At 41.6% G+C, this 13,592-nt stretch overlaps 1 protein-coding gene across 2 annotated transcripts in view; it reads right to left on the bottom strand.

Annotated features, from left to right (window-relative positions):
• Nucleotides 1-8,098: 8,098 nt before the first annotated feature.
• The window catches only part of RTF2 (replication termination factor 2), a 30,802-nt gene continuing 25,308 nt past the window's right edge, over nucleotides 8,099-13,592 (bottom strand). Inside the window, exon 9 of one of the 2 annotated variants that reach the window (XM_075166581.1) lies at nucleotides 8,099-8,301. In XM_075166581.1, the coding sequence (XP_075022682.1) occupies nucleotides 8,150-8,301 (152 nt within the window). In that variant the 3' untranslated portion in view covers nucleotides 8,099-8,149. Of the gene's footprint in view, nucleotides 8,302-9,314; nucleotides 11,880-13,592 lie in introns of those variants that run through there. The other variant, XM_075166580.1, reaches the window with a different exon arrangement.

Genomic DNA, 13,592 nt, shown 5'->3' with positions numbered 1-13,592 from the left:
ACCCCCAGAGGCTGCTGTAGCTGGCTGGAAAGCAGCAGTGTAGATTAAAAGAAGGCCAAGTGTAAAAGCAATGGCTTAATTTGCGCTCTGGCAAATCGCAGCATCCTTGTCCTCAGGACAACTATCACGCCAACAGCAGCAACGCAAGCTTACAAATAACCTCATTTTTCATTTCTGAAGATGTGAGGAGAGAGCCCAGTTCATAGACAATCCTCAGCCAGTCGCTGCACTGAAGCTGCTCAGCACTCCTTCACTTTTGATGTGATTCAATATGAATTCTCGTTCCAGATGCAGAAGGCTCACTCTTACTTTCAGACAGCATTCCTTCCCCTGCGAGTGCCGATGCCTATACTTAAACTAAATATAAAGGCATGTCTCTGCATGAAACTTGTTGCAGCTGTTGCATATCTGCATTAAGTGATCTTCAACAGTCGTTGTGCGAGCAGCGTCTCTGCACCACTTTGATTCTCTCCGAGTACTCCAATTTTGCCTTGGATTCTTGTGGCCACATAGCACTGGGATGTTTCGAAATCAATAATCGGTGCTCTGGTCAAACTTCTTGCTCAATGTTGCTCCATGTCTGTGCTGTCCGTGTTTGATGGGCTATTTCATGCTGGGTATTATATGATACTTCCCAGAAGGCATCAGAGTTCCCAGATGAAATTATATAGTTTTCATAATTCCTTTTGTTCATCCCATCACTCAGTTGTGTTCATATGGACCATTTTCTGACAAAAAACAAGGATAATCCTTGTGATCATGAAATGCCACCATCCTAGAACAGCACGCAAAGCTTACCACACCTGCGCAGGGTTGCAATGTCTTTGTGCAGAGGGATATAGGGCTATTGATACTTGTAAATACCCTGCTTCCACTTCTACTAGAAAAAAGCTAACTAATGTGACACTGAGAGTTCAGCTGTGGAGGAGAACCTTTTCTCAAAGAGGTAAATCTCAGAGGGGGATTTTCACGATCAGACACGCTGCTACAATGTGGATAGGGGCTGGGCCAATGAATACACTTTCTTAGGAGGTTGCCGGTGGTATAATCCCATCTGATGTCCTTGCGTTGGGGTGCAAAGTAGTGTGTGACAGACACAGCACCTTCAAAATTACATGTTTGCACGTGCAGGGGGCTCACAGTTGTGTTCTGCCTTTCTAAATACAGGTGGTGGTAGTTTGTCTGATCCTTCTGGAGCGAAACAGCAAAGGATTGCATTATTCTGGTTGTTTGGCAGGGGAGAAGTAGTCCCTCTCTGGCACAGCTGCAGTGACAAGTGTATCCCCAAGAGAGGTGTCCAGCGCAGAGGTAAACTGACAGCAGCGTGGGCTGTCCCTCCATCACACCGGCAGCTGCTCCTGAGGACCTGCCTACGTCCTTTCTGCTGTTCACTTTTTCCACTGTACTTCCAAAATCTGTCCTGCAGCTATCTACCCTTCTTAGTGATACAAATTCTTTAAATACCTACCTGCCTTGAATTTCTTTTCTAGCAATATTATATAGACTAGCATTCAAACCAACGTTATCAACTACTCCTGAGTCAGAGCACAATGGCAGCTGTTAGGGAAGAAACATGAGAGGATGACATCTACTCGCTCGCCCAGCCAACAGTGCTAAAACACTGTCTTTTCCTAGTTTTTTGGTTTTTTTTTTTTAAGTAACTCAGTGCTGAGTGCTGGAATCTCTCACAGACACAGCTTCTCCTGGTAACAGCAAATTCTGCAACTCCCCAAAGTTTGACCTGGAACTGCCCTGACTGCGCAGCACCTCTACCAGAGCTGCAAGTGCTCCTCATCTCCAAGAGACACACACACTCCTACTTTACTGCTAAATCAAGGCCACCGAAGCCATTTCCAAAGCAGACTGCTGACACGTACTCAAATACAAGAGGGTTCACATCAAGCATTGCTTCCAGATGCAAATGTCTTCAGTTTGAGTGAACACAAAACAACCTACAAGGATGGGAATGGAAGCTAATCACCACTGGCTGTGAGAGGTGTGGGCAGCCCCAGCAAAAATGCGATCTGCTTCCAGTGGCAATGTGACTCCTGCCAGGACAGTACGCTGCAAGAGCACGCGGCCCTTCCAGGACCGCGCTGTGCCGCCGCTTAGCAGAAGGCTGTTTGCTCAGACCTCTAAGGCCAAGGGAAGATAGAACCAAAATTTGCCAGACTGTACCATGACCGGTTGTATCACATGTGGTCAACACGAAGGAACATGATAAAAGCGGCGCAAGTGCCTCCCTAATGCTCTACTGCCTGAAATGGTCTGAAACCATACGCTGATGCCAACAGTTTTAGTAGGATGTCATCCTTGCAAGCAAGCCAGATCATTGTGCCATCTTCTCAAAAAATCCTTCTCTGCCTTTGATATGTTAATCCTGCATAAGGCAAATTCTCCCATTAGAATATAGTCCATTCTGGTCTCCATGCAATCTGCATTATCCAGTTCAAAGTTAAATTAAAAATCCCAACCTGTGTGAATGTTGCAATCACATTATGAAATCTGTAAATCTATTTTTAATGCCTTAATGCTGCTCTAGTTGAACAAGGCAAATAGACTGCTGCATTGCATTTGCTTTACACTTTTTTAGATTCTCATGCACTAGTTAAATATTCACTCTGCAGTGTTTGCATTTCCAGTACTGCAAGACCCTAAAATAGAAGACAAGTTTTTCTTTCCCTCTTTTGTTTTTAAAATTCCAGCTAAGGGCAACTTGATTTGGGGATCTCTCCAAATCAAATGTTGAGTACTAAACATTGCAAGGAGAGCTGGTGAAAACATTTCAATATAATACAGATGCCAGAAAATAGGATTTAAATCCCTAACACACAGCTATTTGCAGTGCTTTTAGAGGGTGACAGAACAAAATATTTTATTTCATTTCAAATTTAAGATACACTAAATGTTAATTCTGTAAGTAGCTTGTTTTTAATAAAGAAAATATTTGAACATAGCTGGAACAACTCAAGCAATGGGCTCAGCTCAACTATCCCAAATCAATATGTTACAGAACATTACTTTGGGGAGCAGTTTGTGCTTTTCATTCTCATCTGGAATGAAAACAAGCTCTGAAGCACTGGAATTTTCTGTGGTACAAACCCTCTATTTTCTGACCAACTCTCTTTGAAAAATCAGTGTATTAAACAGTCAAGTAAATCCTGCTGTTTTCACTTGAGAGTCATCCTATTAAAAGACGGGCACTCTCTCTCCACTGTCTTCTCCCTCTAGAGATGTTTTCCCCCTTTTTGCAGTCCATCTCTTTATTACTATTTCTTCACTCGTAATTACGATGCATTCCCTGATGTTACAAACGACATACGTAGGAAAACAACTGAGGAAGAAGGAAAGGAGGATCGAGGCAATAGATTTATCCTGTGATCCCAGATTCTTCAGAGCAGACACTATAGCAATCTTCTGTGCTACCCAGCTCATCCACAGCAGCTCCTTCTGCACTCTGGAGCCCTGTGCAACGCTGTAACATCATCTACTTATCGTTACTCGGAGTTACAGGAAATTAGTGCACATCTCTGCAGGTGACGGAAGGGAAAGCTGGAGCAATACTGCCATTACCTATAGCCATTTATTAAGCTTGAAAAATGGAGATGACTTACAGCACAGCTAGGGAGTTTCAGAAACTTTGGGCAGCAGAGAAAGCGAACAAGAACGTTTAGAAAGGAAGAAGTTCAGCAGTGGATTTGCGAAGGTGCCACGCTGGGCCCCGCTCCGCGCTGCCCGGCCGGGCCGGGCCGGGCCGCCTCTGTCCGCAGGCTCCTCTCCTCCTGCAGCTCCGTCCCTGCCGGGGCCGGCCCAGCCTTTCTCTGGGCTGTACTTCTGGTGCCACCGCATGGATAATATGGCCAAGTGCAGCTCGTCTTGAGTCGCTGCGGTATTTTGGCGCAAAGCCAAAGGGGAGGGGGGGGGCCGGGAAAAAAGTCTTAAGCAATAGAAGCAGTTTAGTGACCCAACCTCCTGCGGCTTCAGCTCAGCAGCTCGTACTTGGGTTCCAAGGAGATGCATTTTGAAGCACCAGCTCTCCCGCCCGGGGATGCTACAGATGCACCTATGCCCGCTCACTGCTTTGGGGACCGCATTCAGCGGCAGCACACGCTCATAGACATGTACAGGTACTTGTTCTCAGGTAGTTGGTGTGTGTGTGCCTAAATCTTCACCCATTCGATCAAATTCCGGCTCTTCCCTGCGGTTTTTGGACACAGGATGGTTCTGCCTATGGACCTCGTCCTGCGCAGCTGGCGGCAGCCGCTGCAGCCAGTCCGACGGGTATGCTTGAGAGTGTTTAATGATTCCTTAAAGAATGGAAACATGCAAACCAAATGAGCTATGAGTAGCTTAAATCTCAATGGGGAAGTAAATGGCTACAGCTTAAGAGATCCAACCAGCCCAGCATGCCCGCTGCTGACCACAATTCAAATGCAAGCAGATTCTGTTTCACTGAATTAAACAAGAGTGCTTGTTCAAATATTAGGAAAGCCAAGAAAAAGCCTTCTTGGAGAAACAAATCCTGCTGTGCTGGATCAGCTCCATGGACTAACTAATTCGGGATTCTGTCCTAGGAGTCACCAGCACCAAATATCTCCGAGAAAGGTGCAAGATACGGACACCTCATCTCATCTCCCAGCCGCAGGGATGTTAATAGTTAAGGGAAACATTTACAATAAATATATAAGAACTAGGTAGTCTTAGGTGGACACCATGAAAGATTAGAGTTCAACTTCATAAGCTTGAACAGACAATGCAGTTTTAATGACTGAGTTTTCATCTGTGTTAGTGTAATTTATTGGTCTCGGCCAGATCCCAGCAGGGAAGAGGAGAGTCAGCTTCAAAGGACTGTTATGGACTTACTAAAAATACATGTAATCACATTAGGAATACCATGTTCTCACAAGTAACGTATAATGCAAAGCCTGACTGGCAGCTGCTGCTTGAACAGACAGGGTGGGAGCTGGGACATGGCACCCACAGCACTGGACATGGAAGGGGAATCGTTGGGGGGCGAGAAGAGCATATGCAGGTACTGCGGTTGGCCTCGGCCAGTGCTAATAATCATTTCCATTCATAAGCATAAAAGAGCCAAGTATTCCCACCCCCCCATTGCCATTTAAAAAGTATCTGACCTAATTATTACTATCCCTGTTGTGTAAATTCAGCACTTTGCCAGTCTGAATAAATGTACATTAGCCTTAACATGAGTTAAACAAGTTTAAACAATGAAGGAAGCTTTGTAAAGCTCCCTTGCTTTTTAACTTATTTGACACCACACTAAAGAGCCCATTTAGACCAAAGAGTTCAGCACATTTTGGGACCCATTAAATACCCAGGTTGAGACTAGATATTCCCTTTTTCTTTTTTTAATTTGTCCTACCTAGTTGCTAAAGTCAGCATAATTGAGCAATAGGCTGCTTTGCATTTCTTTAGCTTTGTAGGCAAGTTGAAGAAAGAGAACACCCATCCCGTTCAATGCAGCCCTTTCAATGCTAATGCGGCAAACCCCACTTATCACTGCGAAGTGGATACTAAGTGATTCCTCAGAATTACTTTTAATTAAAAAGGAGGAAACTCATGGCATAAAAATGTGACATTCATGACTGTTAGGAAAACTTACACAGTCAAACTGTTTCTATTTTAGGCTAACAACATATTTCTTTCCAGAGTCAAGTCAGCCTTTGACAGCCCACGGAAAAGCATTCCTTGTCTTCTGTTTACAAATTGCACTCTGCCCTGATATGAACATCTGCCGTCCTCCAAACCTAATAATTAAGTCTTAAGACATCCTCATACAGTCGGGAAATAACTTACATGGGAGAGAAGGGAGTGCAAGATTGGACGTCCACCCAAGATCACAGTAGGAAGAGGGAAACACCTTCTTACCAGTAAGATGGAAAGGAAAGAGATTGAACATCTTGATGTACTCCACTGCAGATTCAACTCTGCTCTTAAAAACTGCCGCACAGGGAACAAAATAAGTAATCCGTACAGTGACAAGCTACGAGCCTATCCTGACCCAAACTGCCATCAAATCCAGGACATGGCCTGGAAGATGGAGAAAGTTCCGCTGGGTGAGGCAGCCTGTCTTGGCTGCATAACAAATGCAAATCAGCCCCAAAGAGCAAACAGGACTGCAAACCCAGAGCCTCGATCACCCTGATCATTCCCTATTCCCTGCTCTCCTGATCATCATCACTGTCTGATTCCTGTAGGCAGCAGACATGAAGGAGGCACATGAGAAGGAACAAGGGAAAAACTGGGTGAAAAAAAGTAGTGGTGCGGTCTGACAGATGAATGCTTCTGCAAGGGGAAGGGGTTGTTTTTCACCAACTCACACCCTTAACTTTTGAGAAAACCTCTTAGAGATGTCACAAATACTGCACAAAGGTTGAGTTCTGCTGGATGTGTTAGAAAGAGCTGGTAGGGCAACATTTTAAAAAGAGAACTTCATTTTATTCAATGTCATAGTGAAATTGGTTCTTCCCCAAAAAAGATCTGTGGTCAATTTGCAAATTGAATTCTGTCACTGACCTGTAAGAGATGTTTTAATCCACATGAAGTTAAACGCTTGACGAAACCACAGCTATGAAATTGTTAGCAGTACCTCCACAGTAACTGGGCAGGTGGATGGATATTTAGATTAAAATCCTGGTTTACAGCTAGAATTCCCATCAATTGCAGATGGATTAGGATTCCATCCCTCTTGCTCATTTTGGAAGTTGGTAAAGTTTAAAACACAGAAAAAACCCAACTCAATTATAATTTCTAGCTGTCAGGAAGGAATTATATCAGTTCCATCTTACAGAAGGGAATCTGCGCTGTCTAGCAGTAATCAGTTCCATATTTGTGAAGACTTCCAACAAAACACTTTTTGTCTATGATTTGTATTCATCTTAGGACATACTGATTTCAGACTCTCTGTGGATTGTAATGTATAAACAGCCCTTTTATTTTTAAATGCAACTAAGAAACTATTTGGCAGGGCCACCGCAGTTCTGAATCTCGAGCAAAATATACCAACGGCAACTGGCGTCTAGGCTGTGGAGCAAGCAAGTCAGGACACTTAAAGGCAATTGTGTTCGTTCAGTTTAGCTAAGAATAGGACATTAGTAAGAAATATTTTAATCTAACAAGCATCATGTTTTAAAGGGAACTTTAAGCTTTTTTTTGTCAATTTGACAGGCATGGAAGTCGGAGACTGAAGCAGAGAGGTTCCGAGATTCCAATAAAATCTCCCAACCATCTTAGCAAACCACATGCATTTTCCCACTGTACGCCTCTCAAACTTTATTCCCATTAGAGAGAAGATAGTTCTCTTTAGAAGATCACTTCTAAAAAAATAGTCACGGGAAATAAAATTTAACATACCCTTACAGAATGCACTCTGTCCCTTGAAGCTTACTATTCACTAACTACAGAGTTTTATCAGCAGGATGTCACTAAACTCCAGTCTTTCCAGAACAGATACTTCATGTTCCTCCTCTTCAACTCTGCCTTCCCGATGGCTGTTGGGGGTGCTGCTTTTTGTCTGAAGGATTTTAGTCTAATTTTCTAGCGATTCAGAGCTGCTACACCCTCACTTGTATCAGCAACGTTATAGACCAATGTTTAATTTCAACTAAGATTTACAGAGATATAAAAGCCCTGAAGACATGCCGTTCTTAGAGGTCTTGAGGAAAAAGATGGCTGGAGAGACAAGACCTCCACCAGCAATGCCCTTACAGAGGGACAGGCTGCAGAGCTCGGCCGCCAGCTGCCAGCAGGCGGATCAGCACTTACCTCCAGCCTGACCGCTAGTAAAAACACATGGGAAGGAGCCGGCGGTACCGGCAGTATGGTGAGGTCAGGAGATGCGCAAAGAATGGAGGTACTAGAGGTTAGGGAGTAAAGGAGGAAAGTCACCTTTTACTGCGGTGTGCAGGAGCCAGAAAGAGTAATCCACCCCAAACCCACCTTTGTCAGCTCCAGGACGTTAGGCGTGCAAGGTTCAAGGCGTGCAAGGTTCAAGGCGTGCAAGGTTCAAGGCGTGCAAGGTTCAAGGCGTGCAAGGTTCAAGGCGTGCAAGGTTCAAGGCGTGCAAGGTTCACTGTCCTCCACAAAGACAAAAAGCCAGAGTGTCGGCGCCTCCGGTTCTCTCCGCAGGTCAGCACGTGGCACAGGCGAGCACAAGCTGGTTTATCGGCTGCAGTGGGCACCGCAGCTGCTCCACAGCGCCCGAGGCTGCCCGCAGCCTCACCAGGCCAGATGCTGTTACGAATCGTCGGGGACAAAGGGAAAAGGCAGCTGTTGGATATCCTGCGAAACGGCACAAAACACCACATCCGATTTGGTACGACTAGGGAGTTAAGCTGCCGCATCGAACACTGATACCAGGCTGATCTTTGCTGAGTCTGAATGTGTGAACGCCCTCCAGTTTTCAGTTTTAGAGGTACCAGCATCGAAAGGCCTGAATGCTCTGCAGGTGTGCAGGAGGACAGACGGTTCACAGGACTAAATCAGGAATACATAGCTTCACAGCCCCTTTTCACTAGTGCGTATCTGGGCCAGGTTTCACGACCACCATTTGATTATTGGGCTATGTGAAGAAGTTGTTGAATTTCAGTCCAGTTCCCAGTGGGCAGGTCCCACATCACAAAAAAATCCCCCTATTATACAACTGACACTAACTGGATACTTTTCAAGCTCTTCAGAAGAGAGGCCAAGGCTTGAACATCATGAAAACAGAACTAACTGTTCTGTGAACTCCCCAGAACAGAGACACATGGATGCAATGCTGTGGGAGACTTATGTGGCATCTCAAAAAATATAGGTTTCAGATTCTAAGACTTCTGCAGTCTTCAACTTTCACCAACATTCAAATTCACCTACATTAAAAGAAAATTAAATTGCCCTCCCCCACAAAAAGCAAACCACAACAAAGCAAACATCCTCCAGCAAACTATTCGCTTGACTCTATTAAAACTTGCCAAGTCAACGTTCCAGCCTCAACTGCCTAACCCAGCCTGCCAACAGAAGTGTCAGTTTTTTGCTCCTCTATTTTACATTAACAAAAGTCAATTGTGGCGATGAATTGCATCACATGCCAACAATATATCACATTCCTTCACAGCTGTTTTTTGTAAAGGGAAGGAAAAGACCTCATCAGTCACTGACAACACTTCTATAAACCATAAACATTTTAAGAACTCCATCCACAAAGTCAGGATGGTGAACTACCAAACAAAATCCTAACAAAGTGGCATAGCACGAACTATCAATTCCAGATAATAAACCCAAGTGTACAGGAAGAACCAGTACATTAACCAAACCATTGTAGTCATGAAGTTATTTTAATAGATGAGCAGGTCAGATTGAAAAAAAGAAGTCACTATTATGCCTCAATGAGCAGGAAAGCCTGTTACCAACTCAGCAGGCTGGACTCTGCCTAACATATCAAGAAAAGGGAAGCAAAACTGCGTATCATGTTTTCTCGTATTCTTTAGCAAAGTATTAGCTAAATCAAAAGCATTAAGTTAATTCCTCTTAGGATTTATAACTGATTTAAACAGAAGAAAAATACACTCCTATAAAACACTAGCAGGACTTTAACATGTATTGTCAAAACAGAATTAGACTGCAAATAAAGGGCCTACTATAGTGTATCTTTTAGTGCAGTAATTTCATTATCTGTAACTAACAAATAGTAAAGGATAATAACGAAGAAGAAAAGAACACAGAACAGGGAGAACAAAGCTGATTACTAGACATGCATACAAAATGTGGCTGAATGATTCCTGGAAGCTACAGTAAACCTCAAACTGTTTGATGTGATGTATATATGCATTCACATCTTTGGAAAACAAAAATGCTTACCACCATATAAATTCTATAACAAGCCAATTTTTAATTATACCTATCAAAATAATAATAAAATCCTAGCAGTTTCATTCAACATGCTTGAATCATGGAGACCACCTACACAAATATAAACACAGCATTTGAATTCCCAATTAACTATTGCCAATTATAAATGGGGACACTTTTAAAAGTAAATTATGAGGATAATTAATCATTTCCACACACAAAAGTAACAACGTAACATCATGCAGTGGTTTTAAAAGCCTCTTACTTTCCGCATTTCTATTCTGGTTAGTTTGTGCCAAGATTATAAAAGCATATTTTAATTTTAAAAGAGGAAGAGAGGAAGGTGAAAAGCTTCCATCCCTCCCTCTGGTCATTTCATGTAGATATTATTGGATTCAAATATTCAGCCACTAAATCACTGCTATGGAACATTAACATTTTAAAAGGATTCCTGTGCTTGGAAAAAAGCTAAGAATAAAAGGGCCAAAGGAAAGCCCATAAAAAGTTATTCTGTTCTCACACTGACAAAATAAGCACTTGTATATCTGTTCAACTGAACATGAAGTGTTATGGTCAGATGACAAGAGCAAGTTTTATTTAAATCAACATCACAAGGATAAAAAGCATAAATATAAAAGCAAACCTGAGTGATATACTATGCTTAGCATCTTTCTGTAACAAGCAATTAACAGTCAAATAGTTGTTTGCTGTTAAGAATTTTATGTCAGAAAATAAAACAATGTGTACTACAGATGTTGTGAAAGCAGCACGTTTCCATGTCCCGTAAAGTGAAAGAGAAACGTTCTCGGAAGCTAACTCCAGCCTTGCAGGGTTCCCTCCATCAGCCACCAATGGGTTTGACTCGCGCGACACCGGTGCCCACTCATTTCCCCCTAAAAAGCCAGTTAAGATCTGCCTGCTCCTATTATGTCACCACCGTTTTTCCCTCACACTGTGCAAATGCTCGTTTTTTCATGTAAGCTGCTGAATTCAAAATGGCTCCTCAGAGATGTACACAGAACCTTCCTGTTTCAGCAGAAAAGTAAGGAAACTCATACTTTTGTTCCACCGTATTCTGATCCTCTGACAAAAGGAAGAAAGCTCAGACCTGATACTTCTAACTTTAAAATACACACCCACAAAGAAAACCCCCAAAACCTTTTTGGGAAGAAGCAGCCTTACTATTACAGGCTCATCTTTATAGATAATGGTTTACAAGTGAATACTCTGTTATTAAAAACAGGCTACAACAATATATACAAGAGGAATGTTGTACAAACATTTTCATGACTATGCTTTCATATATTCCATCAAAAGGTAAATTACTTGAAAATACCTACAGAACCTTTAAGAAACATATACTAGTAGGGCCCAGTTAGCTAGTACAAAAGAAAAGCATTATTGCTCTTTTTACTGTCAGAAAGTTTCAAAAAATTTGAATTTCTGTACTAATACCCTGAAAACTATAATTACAGTTGCGGCAGATATCAATAGAAGAGGGCAGTAGGCAGGTCCTTCTACCCTCACTCCTACTGAGGACACCAGCTCGCGTGACTAAGAATGACAGCATCCAACTGGGAGAAGAAAAGAAAAAATTTTGTGCAAATAATCCATCATTTTAGAATAAGGTCTGCTGATACAACATGGATTCTGGTGATCTATTTCTTATTTAACAGAAGTTGCAACTAACACAAGTTCATTCGTTATTCACAAGTTTATAAACAACTTAGAAACTGAGTAATTCCAGATAACATCAGATTACAACAAAAGTTCTGTATCAGAGTTGTACAGAAAAAGCCTTAGGGAAGGAAAGCAGTAATGAATGTTACAATCAGGCTCATCATTGTTTCAGAAATAGTATGCTGTGTGAGTAATCCAATTGGAACACTCTTCCTTTGAACGTTTTGCTGAGCTGTGTGATGTAAAAATAGATTTGTATGCCTCAGATTTCTCCTCGCTGTCTGCAATGGATCTCTTCGTAGTAGCAGAAGCCTTACTGACTTTTCCTGGTACAGATGGATTTCCATTATCTGATAGAGAAAAAGGAATAGACTGAAGCATGCATAACAGCTTACAATTGATAAAAGTATTTAAAAAAAGACAGAAAAAAGTATTTAAAAAATAATGTGTACAGAGGTGAAGTATATACATTTTTTCAGGGCTATCGCAAATATAATCCATAATTGTACTCAACAGCAAACACGTTCCTAACAGCAAACACATTCCTAACTTTTAGAATTTATGCTCAAAATGCATTCAGAAATCTTGGAGAGAGAGGAATTCTTTCCTACTTGTGTAAACCCCTTGCACTGTAATTCAGTATTGACAACATTTATTCCTCTAAGTGAAAAATGGCTCTGAACTCTAGTCTTAAGAAACAAACATGAAAGTATTCCACCACCCTGAAGTATTGTTTAGAAATTAGCTATCAAATGACAAAAGCTAAACTTGTGACATACTGTCCCCAGGGAATCTATCTCCTCCCTTTATTCTTTGCAAAGTCATTTATGACAAATAACAATGGCCAGCATCATTTTATATTTGGGATAGAAAAATGCTCATCCCTCTGTTTCTGATACCATCTCTCTGTGTATTGTATCTACTGCTACAAGAAACACCCCCTCTCTTTCTTAACAACTATTTAATCTTCTCCAAAGTTGAAGGACAGTATTTTAAAAAGCATGTGCCAAGTCTCTTGTGCAAAGAAATGAATACATAGAAGTCTACAGAAAGTCTACATATTTAGTTTAACTTAGGCACAATGGCATGTAAATAGCTAGTAGGGAGCCTGTCTGAAAATGCACTTACTGATTTCTGCATGTAGTCATAGGAATTATATGTGCAATCCTAAATCATCACAGATCAGGCCCTTTTTATATTTGAAGAATGCTGCTTTTAATGCCACCAATAGTTGTCTGGAAAGAATTACCAAACACTGGGTTTGAAAGAATGAGTATGTATGCTGCAAGTCCAGAAACCTTAGGGTGCCATGTTCACAAATTAATTTCTATGCTACTGGCATTCCTCAGTCCATGGATTTTCCTTTATTTTCCCTCTCTCCTCTTAATCTCTTGCTCGTCAATATAACTGCTGCCAGAAACATAAACCAATGACCTGACATTTCAAAAGCCTTATTTTTTCTTTTACGCTCTTGGAAAAGAAAAATACATCAAACATTATTAGAATTACTAGGTCCCTAAACATCCAAGAGCAATTATAATCATCTGGAATGAAATATTTTTAGAAGTCTACCCTTTATAAAAACAGACAGTAGAGGGCAGGTAAGTTATTTCTGATGGAAATTCTCCCAGCTTCTCACATAGTTTATCTACAGTTCATCATTTAACTATTCTCAGATTCTTCAAACAAATTATATTGACTTTTTCTGTGGCTGTAATGTACACAATTGAATACTTCTCACAGAAACCTCAGACTGATTTTAAAAATGTACCCATTCTTATAGTTCTGTATGAAAACATCAGTATGAATTGGAGACATTAAATAACATAACACATATTACATAAAGTGAGGGCACCATCCCTTGGGCTAAAGGACTGCCAAGTTTACTCATAGCCGCATGACTACTGTAGGTACATCAGTACCTCCTGAGGTTATATTCCACTGCTCCCAGCGACACGCAGCAAATTAACAGCTAAAATGGAGGACTAAAAGTCGTCATCAACTTGGGACATTTTAATACACTTCACTGAAATAAAATGCCACAACAGATTTTTGACCACTTG

Source organism: Calonectris borealis, chromosome 17 (assembly GCF_964195595.1).
Source record: "Calonectris borealis chromosome 17, bCalBor7.hap1.2, whole genome shotgun sequence".
In the NCBI taxonomy this organism is placed as follows: domain Eukaryota; kingdom Metazoa; phylum Chordata; class Aves; order Procellariiformes; family Procellariidae; genus Calonectris; species Calonectris borealis.
This window is presented reverse-complemented; position numbering and strand designations above follow the sequence as displayed.